The sequence below is a fragment of the Pelodiscus sinensis genome, chromosome 6 (genome assembly GCF_049634645.1).
Source record: "Pelodiscus sinensis isolate JC-2024 chromosome 6, ASM4963464v1, whole genome shotgun sequence".
Classification (NCBI taxonomy): Eukaryota; Metazoa; Chordata; order Testudines; family Trionychidae; genus Pelodiscus; species Pelodiscus sinensis.
This window is the reverse complement of record NC_134716.1, coordinates 113,639,519-113,659,135: the sequence shown is the minus strand read 5'-3', so window position 1 is coordinate 113,659,135 and position 19,617 is coordinate 113,639,519. Positions and strand designations below refer to the sequence as shown.

At 42.5% G+C, this 19,617-nt stretch overlaps 1 protein-coding gene across 4 annotated transcripts in view; it reads left to right on the top strand.

Moving 5' to 3' along the window:
• DCC (DCC netrin 1 receptor) overlaps positions 1-19,617 on the top strand; it is a 994,271-nt gene that overhangs the window by 447,930 nt on the left and 526,724 nt on the right. For all 4 annotated transcript variants that reach the window (XM_075932654.1, XM_075932653.1, XM_075932652.1 and 1 more), the window contains exon 3: positions 8,099-8,383. In XM_075932654.1, the coding sequence (XP_075788769.1) occupies positions 8,099-8,383 (285 nt within the window). The remainder of the gene's footprint in view (positions 1-8,098; positions 8,384-19,617) is intronic.

The following is a 19,617-nucleotide window of genomic DNA, read 5'->3' as shown; positions in this document are numbered from 1 at the left end:
TAAAGGGGCACGGGCTGGCTACGGTGCCCGTGCCAGGTGCAAGCCTGCCAGCACCCAGCCAGCAGACCCTGCACCTGGCATGGCTTGAGCCAGCCACCTGCTGCCACCCGGCCCTCCTCCTCTTCCCGGGACCAGGCTGGTGGCTCCCGGGAGCCTGCCCAGGTCCGCAAGAGGCGGGCGCCTGCCTGGTCTAGTGCTGACATCGTGGACCTCATCCATGACGTCTGCACTAGGCACAGGAAAGTGGCCATCTAGGGCAGGAGAGCTGCCAGCCTGGCCACCCAGGAGCAGGTTTGCATGACAATCAAGGTGGTCCACTGAGACGCCCGACCCTGAGCCCTGAGCTTAGAACGGCCATACTGGGTCAGACCAAAGGTTCATCTAGCCCAGTAGCCTTTCTGTCGACAGCGGCCAACACTAGGTACCCTGGAGGGGATGGACCGAAGACAATAACCAAGCCATTTGTCTCGTGCCATCCATCTCCAGCCTTCCACAAACAGAGGCCAGGGACACCATTTCTACCTCCTGGCTAATACCACTCCATGGACCCAACCTCCATGAATTTATCTCACTTCTCTTTAAACTCTGTTCTAGTTCTAGCCTTAACAGCCTCCTGTGGCAAGGAGTTCCACAGGTTGACTCTTTGCTTTGTGAAGAAGAACTTTCTGTTGTTAGTTTGAAGCCTGCTACCTATTCATTTCATTTGGTGTCCTCTAGTCCTTCTATTATGGGAACTAATGAAGAACTTTTCTTTATGCACCTTCTCCACACCACTCATGCTTTTATAGATCTCTATCATATCCCCCCTCAGTCTCCTCTTTTCTAAGCTGAAAAGTCCAAGTCTCTTTAGCCTCTCTTCATATGGGACCTGTTCCAAACCCTTGATCATTTTAGTTGCCCTCCCCTCTCCCACCCTCTCTCTTCCCCTCACCCACCTCCTTTTCCCAGTCTCCCTGAGTTTTGTTCAATAAAGAGAGTTTCAGGAAGGGGGGCTAGGGATGGGTAAGTGGAAGAAGGTGAGGGAGGAATGGAGGACGAGCCCCCGATGGGAAGGACTGGGGTGGCTCTGCAGGCTCCTCGGGGTGGAAGCTCTTCTGCAGCCCCCCGAGTACTCCCCCCAGATGGCAGCCTGCGACAAGTGCAGCCGGGCTGATGGCCAAGTGCTGTGATGTGCCGAGTGTGGGCACTCAGGGCACTCCAAGCCAGGACTGCTTTGCAAGCGGGGAACCCCTGAGAATGTCTGTCCGGGGTGGAGGTCAGGTCCCTTTAAGCACAGCCCTCGGCTAGCGTGGGACAGCAGCTCCACGCTCTAAGTCCTAATCTGATGCCCTGCCAGCACTGCTTCTGGCCAGCCTTAACCTCCGTTCAGGGTCCACTCAATGTGGACATGCTAGTTCGAATTAGCAAAATGCTAATTCGAACTAGTTTTTAGGTCTAGATGCGCTAGTTCGAATTAGCTACAGGCAGTCCCCGGGTTACGTACAAGTTAGGGACCGTAGGTTTGTTCTTAAGTTGAATCTGTATGTAAGTCGGAACTGGCGTCAGCCACTGCTGAAACTGATCAGTTTCAACCGCGGCTGAATCTGGACGCCAGTTCTGACTTACATACAGATTCAACTTAAGAAACCCAGGCGTCCCCAAGTCAGCTGCTGCTGAAACTGATCAGCGGTTGATTCCAGGAAGCCTGGGGCAGAGCAACTCTGCCTCGGGCTTCCTGTAGTCAGCCGCTGGTCAGTTTCAGCAGTGGCTGACTTGGGGACGCCTGGGGCAGATCAGCTGGGATGCTGCTGGGTTGCTCCAGTAGCGCGGCTCCCCGGCACTACTGGAGCAACCCAGCAGCACCCCAGCTGCTCTGCCCCAGGCATCCTGATTCAGCCACTGCTGAAACTGACCAGCAGCGGCTGAATCAGGACGCCTGGGGCAGAGCAGCTGGGGTGCTGCCGGGTTGGTCCGGAGCGGCGCTGCGGTACCAACCCGGCAGCCCCCAGCTGCTCTACCCCAGGGGTAGGCAAGAAAAACCTGGTCTGCTGGCGGGGGGGCACTAGCTGCACCCCCCCCCCAGCAGACCAGGGAGACGGGGGTGGCGGGACCGCCCAAGTCCTCCATGGCTTTGCTCCGTCTCCCTGGTCTGCTGACCTGGGAGACGCGGAGCAAAGCCACGGAGCACGCCTGCAGCGTGACAGCCCAGGCGCGCCGTGGCTGTCCCACTGCGGGCGTGCTCCAAGGCTTTGCTCCCCATCTCCCTGGTCTGCTGGTCAGGAGACGGGGAGCAAAGCCGCGAAGCACGCGCACAGGGGGACAGCTCAAGTGCGCCCGGGCTGTCCCGCTGTGGGCGTGCTCCAAGGCTTTGCTCCCCGTCTCCCTGAAGACCAGGTAGACGGGAAGCAGCTTTTCTCACCCCGGAGGATGGGGGCGGCGGACCGCGGCACATCTGGGCATCCCGCTGCTCCCATCCTGCGGGTCGAGAAAAGCCCCGTTCGTAACTGCGGATCCGACGTAAGTCGGATCCGCATAACTCGGGGACTGCCTGTAATTCGAATTAAGTTAGTTCGAATTAGTGCTGTAGTGTAGACATACCCATAGATATCACCCATTCATGAATTACCATCCGATGTCCTTAAAGGTTCTTGTACAAGTATTGTCCAATCCTGACCCAGCTCAGTTGGTGAGATTTATATAATATTACAGACCAGACAAGTCTACTTGCAAACCCTGAATACTGAAAATACGTTAGTATTCACTCCTTTATTTGGTGTTGACTCTTTGGCTCAGCCTGTGTGGAGAGTTTTTTCCTAATGAAGATGAAGTAGAAAAAAAAAATATGGGAAAGGAAAGCATAAAAAAAAGGGGGAGAGCTAATTACGAAGAGGTTTATGGAAGATTTTCTTTTTCAGACTCTACTGCTCTTTTTCTTCAGTACTGCCTGAACAGAAGCATATAGTTTCTTTTCATTAACTCGGTCCCCTGCCCTTTAGCTATTGTGTGCATTGAAAGTGGGGAAAAAAAGGTCTTGCCTTGATGTTATGTAACCTTGCAGACATTAATTTGAAACAAACAGAACACTTAAAGCTGCTCTCCTTCAGGGGATTTTACTGAGTGTTACTAAATTGCTGAATATTTAATAGCTAATCATGCTCCAGACCCCAAGGTCTGTCCCCCAAATGATAAGCCTTTTTATTAAATGAACTTTAATTACTTAATAATTAGACCTTCTGTAGAGGAAGATGGGGATCCTGATAGGCTGCCAACCAGGCTGCAGGGCAAATCAGACTTGTGTGCCATTTTTAGATTAGAATTTAAAAGCAGGTCTGGGTGTAATGCTCTAAGACGTGGGTGAAAGGCAGCTAGCCCTATGAGGGCAAGTCCACAGATGCCATGAACCTGAACTATGAAGTGGTTTATTTCTGTGGTTGCCTTAAAACTAGAAGAGCAACGCAAGGGAATCAACTCCAGACTGTTACACTGATTGAACCAGATGTCAATACTGTAATGAGAATTGTCTGTGTGTGTTCTAATATTTAAAATACCTTAGGTGCAGTGAGGAAAACATTGTGATAAATTGCTGACCATGTGATAAATGTGTTGATTATCTCGTATCTACTCATTAGTCCTCTCCCCTAAGCCATCTTATGACATTCCAGGCTTCTGAACAGCTTTATAACGTGTGTGTGTGTGTGTGTGTGTGTGTGTGTGTGTGTGTGTGTATGTGTGTAATATATATATATATATATATAATATTTGTTATAAAGTCTAACATTGTAGAATTTCATCATAAAACTGTACAGACTTGAGGCCTTTGCTGTGCAATATGTAGTTCTGGGCCATTGACAGCATTGGGGTCCAGTCTAGCAGGATCTTAGAGACCTATACAACAGGATTTTTGTATATAACCCTCGGAAAGGGGAAGGTCCCTGCCTTGCAAAGGAAGAGCACATGCTTCTACTTCTGCAAGGAGCCAGGACTTAAAAATGTGGCATTGATCTATGCACAGAAAGCCCGTGATATGTTATTTTAAAACTTGTTTTGAATGGCTCCCTCTGTGCTCTGAAATGTTTGGACGGATAAGAATGAAAGTACTCGTCCTCACAGAGGGAAAAATCTGAAAAAAAAAACTTTAAAGGCCCAATAATGTTTTTAAACTCTGTGAAACATGCTTATAATGTCCTTTCTGTAACAGATATGGGATACAGTAGTGGAGCTTTGAGATGTATGCCTAACTTGCAACTTTGCTTCACATATGTAACATAGCCATCCAACCTGTAACTGAAAAAAAGATCTTATTTCACACAGCACCCATCTGTAGCTGTATATAGGGTAGCATTTCAAAAGCACCTATGTAACTTAGGAGCACAAGTCCCAATGGAGGGTCACTAAGACTTGTATTTTTAAATTACTAAGACAGTTTTGAAAACCGCATGGCTATGTCTACATTGGCAAGATTTTGCACAAAAGCAGCCACTTTTGCGCAAAAACATGCTGCCTGTCTACACTGGCTGTGAGTTCTTGCACAAGAACACTGACATTCTAATGTATGAAATCAGGGCTTCTTGCACAAGAACTATGATGCTCCTGCTCAAGAATAAGCCCTTTTGTGCAACTCTTCTTGCGCAAGAGGCCAGTGTAGACAGGCAACATGAATTTCTTGCGCAATAAAGCCCTATGGTTAAAATGGCCATCGGAGCTTTCTTGCGCAAGAGAGCGTCTACACTGGCACGGATGCTCTTGCTCAAAAGCACATGCCAGTGTAGACACTTTTACTCAAGTACTCTAACGCAAAAACTCTTGCGTTAAAGAGTATTTGCACAAAATCTTGCCAATATAGACGTAGCCTATCAATATGTCTTTCACCATCTTTTCCATATTTTGTAACAACTAGGGGACTGCACCCTCTGCTCGTTATACTGACCTACCCCCTCTTTCTGGCTGTTTTGACTTCACTGAGAGAGCCTGTTGATACTGTTGATGTTGATGATGTGATTGTCATTCTGTCATCTAGCAGGAAAAACTTTTTACATAGAGAGGGAGTTACGTGTGTTTATATACAGTCTAGTCAAGTTCACCACTGAAGTAGGAACATCTCCCTCAGCCTGAAACAGGATCACCACAGTCCCTATATAGTCCTTGTTTAGAAGGGCCTTTTCTACAGCAGAGAGTGGAAAGTCTGTAGTTGCCTGCTCTGCTTTGTGTATGGGGTTGGAAGGAAGACCTCTCACTCTCCTCTTTCTTTGAGGCCACCCCAAACTTGTGGGACTGGATTCCACTCTCCCTCCCCAAACCCATGAAGGGTTGTTGTTTTTTTGTGTGGAGTTTTGAGAAAGGTGTCACTAGGGTTCCAGGTGAAGGGAAGGGTGAAGGGTTCCTCCTTTCCTAGAATAGAGGAATCTGTAACATATGATGGGAGTTGATGGTTTGTACTATGCCTAAAATTCTTAAGAATGTCTGGAATTATTACTTAGTCACCTAGTCTAAGTGATCATGGGTATCAGACTTGGTCCCGCAGTTATTTTGTTTGCCTGAAAAGGAGGCTGGGATTGCTGCAAGGACTCTTGAGAACAACCATCCTTGTTTGTGTCAAAAACCTTGTTCATATGCTCTCTTGACGGACAGGTGTGTTTTGTTTGTTTTTGTTCCCTTAAACTTTAGTGAACCTTGTTTTCTGCTGACACAGATGTCATGGTGGCTTTAAATAGCTTTCCATCCACACTCAATAAATTTTTCATTTAAAACAAAGCTAAAATGGAAAGCATTTAGTGCTGCTATTTTTCAAATTTACATCAACTTTGCTGTGTATGAAAAGCTGTTATGTTCTGTGTCTGTGCCAACAGATTTATTTGAACTGTAGCAGTACTGCGCTTTCTGTAGAGCATGGAAGGGTGCAGCTGATAGCTGTTCACCTGTTGCATGGATTACAAAAAAAACCCCATGTGTTTAATTGCTCTTTCTCTTTTCAGAGCCCCCTCCTCTTCCAAGTCCACCTTTGACTCTTTAGCTAAATGTGTAAATATTATATATGTGTTTATACAGCAGCTAGCACAATGGAATCCTAGACCATGGCTGGGATGATACACAGTTGTTTCTACCATAGTGTCTCACAATCATTAATGGATTTTATCCTTCCCCTCCCGACACACTTCTCTCTCTGCGAGAGGCAGGAAAGTGTATCTCAGGTGGTGAACTGTGACAAAGGGTAGATTATATGAGCTAGAGCGCAGTCATACAGGAATTGAACTGAATCCCACTCTCACAATTCATTGATTGTATCATATTAGTTTCCCTCTCCTCACTCAATGAAACTTTGACTGACTTTTTACTAGACAAAATTTCAGGGTCCTTATTTTTTTTCCCTTTTCAACAGTGGGTAGCCTCTGACACCAGCAACCACTCCCCTATTTTTTTGAAATACTTCACTCTGTTGACTTTTGAGGCTCTTGTCTCCTACTGGTTACCTCCTACCCCTGTAATTTTCTTTCAATATCTCTGTTGATAGGTTCTTTTCTTCACTCCCTCCTGTTGTCAGGAGGCCTTTCCAAAAAAATTCTGTTTGTCTATGTGCTCTTCTTTCTTTACCTCCTATTTCTAAATGCTGTTATCTATTAGTATGGCTTCAAATTTTATCTTTATACCAATAATTCACAAATCTACACCTCTGCTAAAAATCTGTCTCTGTGCATGCCCTAGCTTTGACTGTTTCTCTGGTCATCATTTGACAAGTGAACTCTTGATTGACCTTCCCCTTCTCGCTAAATTTTCTGTTACCATAGAAGTCTATAATCTAGACATTACTTTTGACTCAGGCCTGGACTAAATCTTTCAGCTTCTACCTACAGATCCAGGTTTTTGGTTTGGGGCATGCTTATGCCCAGAATAAGTCAGGTGTACTTGGGTTGGGTACAATAGTTTGATCATCTCATCAAAGACAGGATCATGGTCATATGCATGAGGGGTGGGATTAATATTGCAGTGGTAACCATAAATCTGGCTAGGGATGTGAACGATTAGTTGACTATCCGATAAGCAAATGCTTTTCGGATAGTCGACACACTAGTCGACTAGTCGCTATCAGAAAGAGGCAGCAAGTGGGGCGGGGGAGAGGAAGGAAAGCTTCAAAGCAGCAGTGCTGTGTGGAGCCTGGGGCCAGATCCTGGTCTCCATGCAGCACTGCCGCTTTGAAACACTGCGTGCAGCCCGGGGCTCCCCTGTGACGTTTCAAAGTGGCAGAGTCTCATGGAGTCCCCAGCTGACCCTAGGCTCCATGCAGCACTGCTGCTTTGAAACACTGCAGGGAGCATGGGGCCAGTGGGAGACTGCTTTCACCTTTGAAGGGTCACTTCTGATAGCTCCCATATGTTCCTAATGCTCCTGCCACTGCTGCTTTGAAGGATGCTTTTAATCTTTTGTTTTTATTCCTTAGGGGAAATGGTGATTTTTGTAAAAAACATTCTGTATCTCAGCCACTCCATGGAATTTCATGGAAGAAGCAAAAGGTCCATTAAAGGCTGCAAACAACGGTGTTAGAGCATCTCAAAACAGGTTGCAAGGATCCTTCATAATGAAAAGCGATAGACAGCCTAAATATAGGAATTGCTACCTCTCCCTGTAATAACATGGAGATAGACTTCCCTGTTTCACTACAATGAATAATATCCTTTCAAAGGACACATCAGTCATACAGTTTGATGTGAAGCATGGGAGAAAGATTCCATTAGGTGGAATGATGTGAAAATGACAAAAGTTTTTCAATCCTACCTAAATTCAGTGCATCTTTCTTTGAATTTTATTCTGTTGTGAACAGTTTCTATTGCATAAGACTGCATTTGTACTTCGATAAAGTTATTCCTAAAGTAGTTTGTGAATAAATTAGTTGCTCTTTGGTACTTTCTGCTGTCAATAGCATATCTATTATTTTCTTCTTTAAATTACATTAATTAGTGGACTAATGATAATCACTCAGCAATCACAGAAATCTCTAAGTACTTGTCTGAATATCACTTTTTTTTCAGATTGGATGATTAACAAAACCCAGATCAACATAGAAACAGCTTGCAATTTATACTTTCAGTGACTATATAATTGCTTCTTTTTTTCCTTGTGCTTGCAGGACCATTGAGGTATCTTTCCCAGACAGAATCTGTCACAGCTTTTGCAGGAGACACAGTTTTGCTAAAGTGTGAAGTAGTGGGAGAGCCTATGCCAATGGTACACTGGCAAAAAAACCAAGAGGACCTGATCCTGAGCCCTAGTGACACACGAATGGCTATCATGCCCTCTGGAGCTTTACAGATCAGCAGAATCCAATTAGGAGACAGTGGGATCTATAGATGCCTTGCAAAAAATCCTGCTAGTTCAAGAACGGGAAATGAAGCAGAAGTCAGAGTTTTGTCAGGTAAGAACCCTATGCTTTTACATTGCCCTCATATGCTCTCCCAATTACATGTGCCTCGAAAGTTTGTCTTTCACCAACAGAATTTGATCCAATAAAATGTTTCCTTATCCACCATGTTGCTCCTGGCATGTGGGGCTGTCAAATTTTCTTTCCTGTCACTTCTATAGGCTTCAAGTTCTTTAGTAGCATCTGGCTGTGATGGTAAGTAGCTGGCCTCATGTGACTAGGGAAATTTCCCTAGGACACAGTTTGGGAGCTAATGCAATTTAGTAAAAAGTTTGTTCCCGTATCTATATTCATTTTGTATCTACATCTCCTTCTAAGAACCTTTTGGCCTTACAGGTTTTTCACCATTCTGATATTTTCCCATCTAACTCAGGTTTCTTTATTTCTGGAAATATTATCATGAATATCATTGGTGTTTTGGAAAAAAACAACAAATGGTCTGGTAGCAGTTCTGTGTGTCTATAGGCAAATGCCAGCAAAATTCTACATGGACATTAATCAGCATATTTTTAGAATCCACTGGGAAACTCTCCCCTCCTAGATGGTCATGACCATATGTGACTTTTAGTTAAGCCAAAGGGCACAGTACAGCTCTCTGGAATGCTGGGCTGAAATCTAAGTCTTATTGTAGTCACTGGGCATATTGCCACTGAGTTCAGCAGAGCCAGGATTTTAACCCCTGAATAGATCAGTTCATGCATGGATCTTGTATAAAGGCCTGGCTTACCAAATTCTATTTATTCTCCCCTTTGGGGAGTGGTAGGTGGCTCTGGGAACCATGGCTTTGTTGGGCAGAGTCAATGGGATTTGTGACATTCAAACTTTTTCTGTATCTTAGATTCTGATGCCAGGGCAAAAACTACTGATTGCAACCTTCCCAGCTGCAGAGCTTTTCATAGGGAAATTCCAAAATCCATTTCAAATTCTTAGACAAATAATTATTTTGAATAATTTATCTTTTGGGGAGATTGTATCCTCAGCTCTGCTTCCTTTTCTGAGGCATTAGCAGTCACTGTGGTCCTGCAGCTAAGGTGAGAGAAGTAAGAGGCAAAAGGAGGCGATTATGTCCCCTCTCCTCTTCACCCTCCCTGTGAACATCTTGTGGAGACACTGGGCCAGTTCTCTGGATAGAATGCAGCCTCCTTCACAATGCAGGCCAGGTGGGGTTATATAGGTACCCTTCCCCTGGAAGGACAGGAGGCAGGCAGGATGGGGAAAGAACAGGTTCCAGGGAAAACAGCCCCTAATTTCCACAAGAGGGGTGAAGCCATAATGGCAGCACCCCAGATGGAGGTTGTGCCTGAGTCCTAGCCATGCTGTCCCCTATGCTACCTCCTTTCTGTGCCTTCCTTCCCCATAAGGAGATGGAAGGTACTGAGTACAGACACAGCCAATGGTAGAGTATGGTAAGGAGCCTTCCTGTCCAGCACCCTCTCTTTGCTGTGATCCCTGAAGTGGACCCTCAGTCTTTGGGAACATGTCTACACTAGGAAAGTGTTTGAAAATAACTTGCTTTGAAATAATAACTCCCGAAATAACTATTTTGAAATAATGTTGCCACATTACAGGGAAGCCACAAAATTAGTCCAATGCTGGCTCCCTTAATGTGGATGTTCTACCTTGATGTAGAGCCCCAGGAAGCATTGGGGAGTAATTTCTTTGAATGACTTTGGGGAGTAGTTATTTCAAAATAGCAGCAGCAGAGCATCCACACTACCATTTCAAAATAACTATTTCGGAATTAGCATTATTCCTCGTGGAAAGCAGGAGTTATTATTTCGAAATAACCAGCCTGTTGTTTCAAAATAACAGGCTTGGCAGTGTGGACGCTCCACTTGTTGTTTGAAAATAAGGAGAGTTATTTCGAAAAATAACTCCCTAATGTAGACCAGGGCTGGGATTCCTACTGCTATACCATGCAGAAGTGAAACAGGCCTATCTGGCCCATGTGTATCCCATGCACCTGAGGAGTAGGGATTCTGAGGACTTGAGACCCTGAATTCCAGACCCACAGTTGAGACCCAGAAAGGGCCTATTTGAAAGAGGGACACAAGGGTTCCAACATCTTTTAGGACAGGGAAATGGTTCTGAAAATATTTGAAATGCCTTAAAATCTCTGAACCCCATTTCATTTCCCTATCTAAGCAGGATTATAGGGACAAGCTCCCATAAATAACCGAATAATAAAATCAGCTATTTTCTCTGCCCTCCTTCCTGGAGTGCAGATGGGCAACTGATCCTTAGCACATGGTTTCCTTTCTCAGAAGGGAGCAGCATAGTGTATCCATACAGAGAAGAACAGGCCATAGACATGACGATTCCTTTAGTCATACGTGGTCGTCACCACAAACAGAATTAGGGGAAGGAAAGTCAGCGTTCAAAATCAGAGTTAAGTAATCAAATATTTATAATATATTTAAAACAGTCTGATCATATTGGTTTTAGGGCAAAGAAAATGTACTTACCTCTTTCTTGACTTTTTTTTTTCTGATCAGAGTTCTGTACAGCGATAGTTGAAGCAAACACACAAAGCTGTACATTTCCTGGAGTATCTTGGATTTAGGAGAGACACAGACATATGATTTCTGGGAAGTCAATTATAGGCTTGAGCTGAGAATGAATGCCATCAGGTACAAGGTTTTATCACAGAAGAATGTGAACAAATATGATGTATATAATGTAATAGAAGTGGCATCACTGAGAGAGAAATCCAGTTCATATTAGAGCCTGCTGAAAATTCTATTCTCATGCACAAGCATGATTCAATGATCTAGATTTTATATAATATCTTGTTCAGATTAATGCCACATAATGCACCAACATTTCATTCTATTTCATCTGTTGGCAGAAATCTAACTCCATTAAATATATTATCTGTTCCTACAACAACTAATTTTGTGCCAGTATTTTAAAAGGTAAACAGAGTGACCGGGTAATTATAGACCTGTCAGTCTAACATAGATCCCTGGCAAGATAATGGAGTGGCTGATATGGAACCTGCTGAATAAAGGGGTAGTAATTAATGCCAATCAGCATGGGATTTTGGAAAATAGTTCCTGTTCAGACTAACTTGATTTCCCTTTTTTATTAGATTACCAGTTTGGCTGATAAAGTTAATAGTGTTGACATAATATATTTAGACCTCTTTAATGAGTTTGACATCAGTATTGTACAATACTTCGATTAAGAAGATGTGAGATATACAATTTAGATGGCACACTTTACATAGATTTAAAATTGGCTTTCTAACAGGTTTCACAGTAAACAAGGAATCATCATGGAGACAGGGTGTTTCTGGTTGTGTCTTATAAGAAGGTGTTTCAGGACTTGTGCTATTTACCATTTTTATCAAGGTCTGAAAGAAAATAAAATATTAACCCTGATCAACTTTGCAGATTACACACTAATTGGAGGAGTGGTAAATAATGAATAAGACAGGTCACTGATACAGAGCAATGTGATGTGGAAGGTAAGAGTAATACAATACCGTAATTCTATACATCTAGGAACAAAAGAAGTAAACCCTGATTACAGGATGGGGGGAATTCTATCCAGAGAAGGAGTGAATCTAAAAAAAAGGTGTGGGGAGTGCATAGACAGCTGAATCTGAACTCCCAGTGTAACAGTGGGGTCCAAAGCGTGAGATGCATAAACAATTTTATGCATCTGGAATCTCAAGGTGTACGACTGCTTCTGGAGTACTGTGTCCAGTTCTGGGGTCCACAGTTGAGGAAGGGTGTTGGAAAAATTAGAGAAAGTATCAGAGAGGAGCTGCAAGGTTAGCTAAAAATAAGAAAACATGGTTTATTATGATGGGCCCAAGAATTAACCACCTTTTTGTTTGATCTTTTTCATTTAAAAGTCAATGTGATTGCAATCTGCCAGCATCTACACAGGGAGCAAATATTTGATAATAGGCTCTTCATTCTAGAAGTAAAAGATATAATATGATGCAATGGCTGGAAGTTAAAGCTAGACAAATTTGGACTAGAAATAAGATTTAAATGTTTAACAATTAGGATAATTAATCATTAAAACAACTTCTCCAGGATCATGGGGGATTCTACATCAGTGGCCATTTTTAATTCAAGATTATATGTTTTTCTAAAGATATCCTTGAGGAATTTTTTCAGCACCTATATTATATAGAAGGTCAGACTAGGGGTGTGTCTAGACTACAGGTTTGTTTTTTTTTAAAGTGGCATTTTTTCGAAAAAACTTTCCCTGCGTCCAGACTGCTGCCGCGTTCTTTCTAAAGTAAATCAAAATAATGCAGCAGTTTTTTCAACCACGGAAAACCTGGTTTTATAAAGAATGTCTTTTTTTGAAAGTGCTCCTTCGAAAAAAGGCTCTAGGTAATGCAAACTGTGCTTTTTCGAAAGTTCTGGTTGTAGTCTAGACGCTCTTTTTCGAAAGAGGCTTGCAGTCTAGATGTAGCCTAAATGACCACAACAATCCCTTCTGACTGAAATGTGTGAGAAAGGTGACTGCTGAGAATTGGATTTTTTTCAAAGGGATCTTTACAAAGGGAATTTGTAGCAGAAAGAGATTACAACATCCACCAAAGCATAGAGATTCACCGAGTCTCTCAGCATTTGTGTCTTCCATGGATAACAGACCTGTTGTGGTTGTATCAGTCTGTGAATGTGATAGCATTTTCACTGCAAGCAGGAAGAACATAATCCTTTCTACACCAGAAAAATTCTCCTGTCCTAGGTGGAGAAAATTTGTGCACTGCATAAAAAGTGTAAACTCTATAACGGGGTCTATAATGAGGATTTGACTCCTGAGCCACCTGAGTCAGGTGAAGAAGCATCCAACAATTACTGGAGTGTTAGGCACTACAAAATATAGCTTGAAGAGGCCAGAGAGACAGAATCCTGAAGACCCTGCTTAGTCCACAGTAACAATTTAAACTTAGAAATTGTCCCACAGAGCTGTCTATAAGCAGGAATGAAGACTCTGACTTTGCTTTTGACTCATGCAATGAATACCAAGGTCAAGTCAGGTTGGCATTAATCTCCTTGTTTAGCTTTATTCCTGCCTTTGATCCCAGTTCAGTGACCACTACTGGTCCAGCTGCCTCTGCCCTGGCCATTGTGAAAGGGGAAGACAGCATAAAGATCTACAAGTCACAAATTGAATTAAAAATTGGTTTTTGCACCCAGTAATATCTCACGCTTCAGAAATAGTTTGGTGGACTGGTTGTCCAATTCTTTGTGAATGGGAACAGAAAATAAAGTTCCCTGTGACCTTTCAGTGTGTTAGGACCCAGAATGTTACTGGCATCTTGCAAAGCTGCATACAAAAAGTATCATAGAATTTTAGGGTTGGAAGTAACCTCAAGATATCATTGAGCCAATGCCCCTGCTAAAAGCAGGACAAGTCCCAACTAAATCATCCCTGCCAGGACCTTGTCAAGCCGAGACTTAAAAACCTCTAGGGATGGAGATTCCACCACTTCCCTAGGTAACCCATTCCAGTGCTTCACCACCCTCCTAGTGAAATAGTTTTTCCTAATATCTAACCCAGACCTTCCTCACTGTAACTAGAGAGAATTACTCCTCGTTCTGTTATCTGTCACTTCTGAGAACAGCCTCTCTCCATCCTCTGTGGACCCTCCCTTCAGGTAGTTAAAGGCTGCTATCAAACCCCCCTCACTTTTCTCTTCTGTAGACTAAATAAGCCCAAATCCCTCTGCCTCTCCTCACAGGTCATGTTCTTTGGCTCCCTAATCATTTTTGTTGCCCTCCACTGGACTTTCTCCAATGTGTCCATATCCTTTCTGTAATAGGGAGCCCAGAATTGGATGGTAGGAATTTGGAAGTGACAGTGTGGCACGGCTTATGCTTTTTTGGGTGTGGAAGCTAAGAAACACAGACTTGATTAGCTTTGTCCTGGATCTTTGAATACCCGTGTCTTATAGATGAGGTCTGTTATTGCAAAACCAGTCCTCCGCCCAGGACTGGGAAGTTTAAAATAGATAACAGTGTGAAATGGTGATTGATGGTGCCCAACAGAGAAATCAACATATAGAAGGTATTTCATTGCTGGTTGAAAGTTCCTGGTTTAACTACTAAATGTTAAGACAGTGAAACATATCCTTGAGTGGCCATTGCGTAGGAAGGCTTGGTTGAAGTACATAATAGTGCCCAAGCAGAACGATCATGCCAAATTGGTCATACAGTGTTAGCCAACATCATGTATTTTCTTTTGACAGAGGTTTTCCTCATATTTGGTGTCCATATTTAAAAGATAATTTTACTCACTCTGGAGGCACATTGTGATGACAAATTAATTTTAATGATTCTTTGGATCTTACCACAAAGAATAGGAGAATTTATGCATTCCCACTTGAAAAATGCTTCCCCCCCCCCCCCCCCCCCAGGCAATAAGGTCCACAGATCTATCTTACTCTGGAAGCCAGTGAATTATGCAGAATAGAAATGAAAACTGGCACCCAAAGATTAGGGTTAGCTGTCATTTGGTGTGATTTACCATGCTCTGCAGTAGGAGAAATTGTTGTAGTTTTCCTCAAAGTATATTAAATAAATTTTGTATTTCAGAAAATGTATTTTAATTATCCTTATGGTGGAAACTGTTTGAACTGGAGGACACTTTAGGGTGCCTAGCTTTCCCCTGTTACCAGTTCCCGACTGGTATGGCAAGGCCACAACTGCGGGCAGGTAAAAATTCCCATTTCAATGGATCTATGGACTTTATTACTTGAAGAAAGGAAATTTTCTGTTAAGTGTGGATAAATAGTCTTATTATTTTGCTTTGAAAGTAGAGGTAGGGAGCAAAACAAAGTTTGAAATACTTAATCCATTTATCCACCAAAGAACACACATTTATTTGGAACATAAAACCTATAACTTTTTGTGACATGATCAGTAATGCTGTAAATAAATAAGAAACTACCAAACAAAAACAGGTCAAAGCACGATGCACACCTTCAAAATCACAATGGTGAAAGAAAACATCAATGGAAGAAACATTTTGTAGGGAAATGTCTGCCTCTAGTCTTCTAAAAGAGCCCTGAAAATTCAGCAGATGAGAGGAATATTTAGAAACACTTGATCAAATTCAGCCTGCAGATGTGTGTCTCTAGCCTCCAATGATTTCAGAGCAAGCACAACTTGGAGAACAGTATCTGGCAATACAAAGATAGGTCTTGACAGCTTGAGTCTTCTGAACTCCAACTTCCAAAATAACACTTCTGATACTCGTTAGCCATGTGGGAAACAGATAATTAGGATAAAATGCGAGCTGTTTTATGCCATCACCCAAAACCAAAACTGAGTACAAAGTTCAACCCAAATCTTTTCTGCTGCCTAGAAAATTCGGTTTTCTTTAAGCTTGTTTGATTCCTAATTCTAGGATGGGTTGGACCAGAAAAGGTAGTGCCAAAAATCCCAGAAGAATGGGTATTATCATTAAATTTCCAACTTCAGTAAAACTAAGGAGAAGTGGAAATTTCACAAGACATCTTCTGTCAGTATTTTCAGCTCTGAGTAAAAATTTGGGATAAACATCAAATTCCATGTACCTGATGAGTATATGATAGCAGAGGGGAAAGCTGAGGGACTGGAGAATCCACTAATTTATTTTCACATTAAAAAAAAGGGCTGTCATAATCAAAGAAAACCCCCAATACAACCCTTAAAACATTGAATAGATAAAGATATCTGGGAGTGTCCTCCCACAAAACTATTTTTGATAATACCCACCAGTTCATGCAGTCTGGTTTCTTCCAAAAGCAACTGGGGTAAGTCATCTCTGGCAGCGATGATGTAGTAGCAGCCAGCCATGCCTTCATCTCTGCCAGAATAGGTGGCAGAATTACAATGAGCCCTGGTCTAAACTAGGGCATTATTTTGAAGAATTTATAAGCAGAGCATCCTCACTACCAAGGCCATTATTTTGAAACAGCAGACCGCTGATTTAGAAATCTGTGCTCCTGCTTTCCTTGGGGAATAAAGCTAATTTTGAAATAGTTATTTTAAAATAGCATTAGTGTGGATGGATCCTCGGGTGCTTCTATTTCGAAATAATTAGTCCACAGAGTAATTTGAACTAATTATTCCCCAGTGCTTCCTGGGGCTCTAAGTCAAGGTAGTATGTCCACATTAACACAGCCTGCCTTGAACTAATTTCGAGGCTTCCTTGTAGTGGAAACCCTCTATTTCGATTTTGTAAAGTTTGGAGTTTAGTTGAATTTAGTTATTTGAAATCATTTCCTAGTGTAGACATGCCCTAAGAGATCCACTAGCCTCTGCTGTCAAACTCCAACACATAACTGGGTGAACTTAGGATGGGCTTTGGAACAACTGGATGCTTATATGAGCAAAGGTTTTTAGCCAACACTTAACACTCTTCCAATTGTTTCACTTCTTCCTTTGTTTTATGAACATCCAACATGCTTTTTTTTCCTCCAAAGAATGCTTATTCCCAATGCACAGACTTAACCTTTAATTAAAATGCTCCTCTTTGCTTTAGGTTCCAGAAATATAACTTCAATCAGACACTTTGGACAGACACTACAAGACTGCAGAAAACAAGAGAGATGCTTGCATTCCACATACACTCCTCTAATCAATACAGAGAAAAGAAACTTCTTGTACACAGAGAAGAATCTTATGCTATAAAATCACTAAACAGTGGACCAAAATCATCCCTCGTGTAAATTGGTCTTTAAAAAAACAAAACAAAAAAAAAAAAACCCAACCTGTAGCCTGTTGAAGTGCAAAGATTCCCCCCTTCCAATGCATAGCTTGTGTAGTTCATTCTCTGAAACCATTAATTCTCTTTTTGTAAATAATAACCCTGCATTGTCCTTAGGGGCATCCATTACTGATGTTATCTATTCTGGAGTCTTTTCTTTTGTCTCATACCACTTGTCTCCTCTGAATTACAGTGCAGAATTCCCCCTCACCCCATCCCTAACTTCCCATCAGGTATAATGTGCTGTAGCAAGGATAAAGGAAAAAGTTGCAACCTGTTGTTATTTAGTGAAGAATACAGATAAATTGTCTTTAGGTGACCAGCTCCATGTTCATGCTTCTTGGTCTTATAAGAGAGAGGGGATGAATGCACCACATGTTCAACAGTGATGTGAGATTTTTCTTAAGTTGTTGTTCCTACTGAAGTTATAAGACACAACCTGAACGGCTTGAAGGCCCAAGATATGCTATGATGGTTGTTATGTATCTTCTGCATTAAAAGACCAGAAATTAGAACTTCACATCTGCTTAAGCACCATTTAACCTTGCAGCACTGGCAGAAGGTGTTGTTGTAAAGTGGAATTATTGTCCCATTTAAGCCAAAGTCATCACTATTAGGCTAAATTAGTCCTCTGGGTGCTACAGGAATCTGTTCTTGGCCCAGTTCTAGTCAATATATTCATCAACAGTCTGGAAGAAACTATAAAATTGGTGTTGGTAAAGTTTGCAAATGACACAAAAATAGGCAGAGTGGTAAATAATGATGGTGAGGTCTGGGCTCACTCGAACAACATGCATTTTAATAAAGCTAAATATAACTAGAAGCTAGGAATGTAGGTAATAGGATGAGGGACTAATATATAAGAAACAATAGTGACTCAGAGTAAGACTGAATATTATACCATGTGGTGGATAAGGAGGTTGCCAGCCTCATCCCAGACAACATACTTATAACAGAAATGATCACTTTAGACATTTTTTCAATGCTGTATTTAGCACTCCTAACATCAGAGCACTCATTTATTTTGTAACGGAACAGCTGTGCCAGCTTAGCTGAATTATTCTCATCATACTATCTATCTAGCGCTATCTAGCTCTTCATGTCAATAAAATGGAATTTTCCACTGTCCTCACCTAGGAAGCATAGTGGGGTTTGTGAAGTTTTCAAAAAAAAAAAAAAAAAAAAGAAAATCTCATTTTAAAGTCTTATACAAATATAAAGTCTTTCCTTCAATACATACAAGGGAGGGTTTTTTTTTTTACTTAGTCGTCACCAATTATGTGTTTGAAATTTACTGTGTATGAATATTTAATATTAATTCCAGTCAAGCCAAGTCGACAGTATTTGGTGTTTTACTTAAATCTGCAGCTTCTGGATTCATGTGATTGTTAGTTTGTTTGAGAAGGGGATGAAACTGTAGTTCTCATGGTTCAGAATGTGACCCAAGTATACTTTACTGACTCAGAAGCAAGATGACGGGAGGTGAAGTGGGTAATGAGGAACTGCCCCGAAATCTGGCAATTCAAAAGGGCCCAGAGCTCCCAGATGTTGCAGCTGCTAACGTGGCAGTGGCTGTAGCCCCGGGCTCTTTAAATGGCCTCTGGAGTGCTGTGTTGCACACTCCAAGTAGCGCTGAAAGCTGGGGGGTGAGGTATGGTCTGGTTGGTGTGAGGTCTGGCTGCTTTGCCTCTGCCACTTCTGCCCGAGGCCTGATCCCTTCAGAGAGCACTGAGCCTGGGGCATACTTCAACTTGCCCAGAGGCCTGGCAAGGCTGTCGGCTCTCCTGACTACCTTGCTGTCTGAGTCCAATGGATCATTGAAAAAATACTGGCTGAAGCTGACCCATATCAGTAGGAAATCTGAGATGATGATGACAAATCCAGGACCCTGGACATTGATGACAAACAATCAGTGACCCATGGAGGGATGACTTCCCCTATCACTTAGCCGGAAAACTGAGCAACATCCTCCACTTTGAGAATGGACAGATATGAGGTAGGAAGGATGAGTTGGCTGCTGGAAAGAGTCAGGGCTGCCACCTGGGATTCGATGAAGTAGACTAGGCAAGGCCTCGGCTAACCAAAACAGTTTATACTTTAACCTTCATTTTCTTTGCCAAGGACTTCTTATACTATGTTCCAGTGTACTAATAAACTATACTGTTTTGACAAGGCTATTTGAATATCACTGCAAAGTGCTTGGTGAGATGCATTAATCCCTGATGAGTGTACAAGTCTCTAACAGGAGTCTGTATCATTTGGACTCACTGGGCAAACATCATAATATGAAGCAGGGGGTCTTAAAGCCCCAGAGTTTCAGTCAAGAAGGTGTCAAGGCTTCACAGTTTACCCTGAAAGAAGAAATTTAAAGGGATAGCCATGTTAGTCTGTAACTAAAAAAACTTAAAAACAACGAATGGTTCTGCATTACTTTAGAGACTAACAAAAAATGTAGATGGTATCAAGAGCTTTTGTGGGCACAACTCACTCACTGCTGCTTCCTC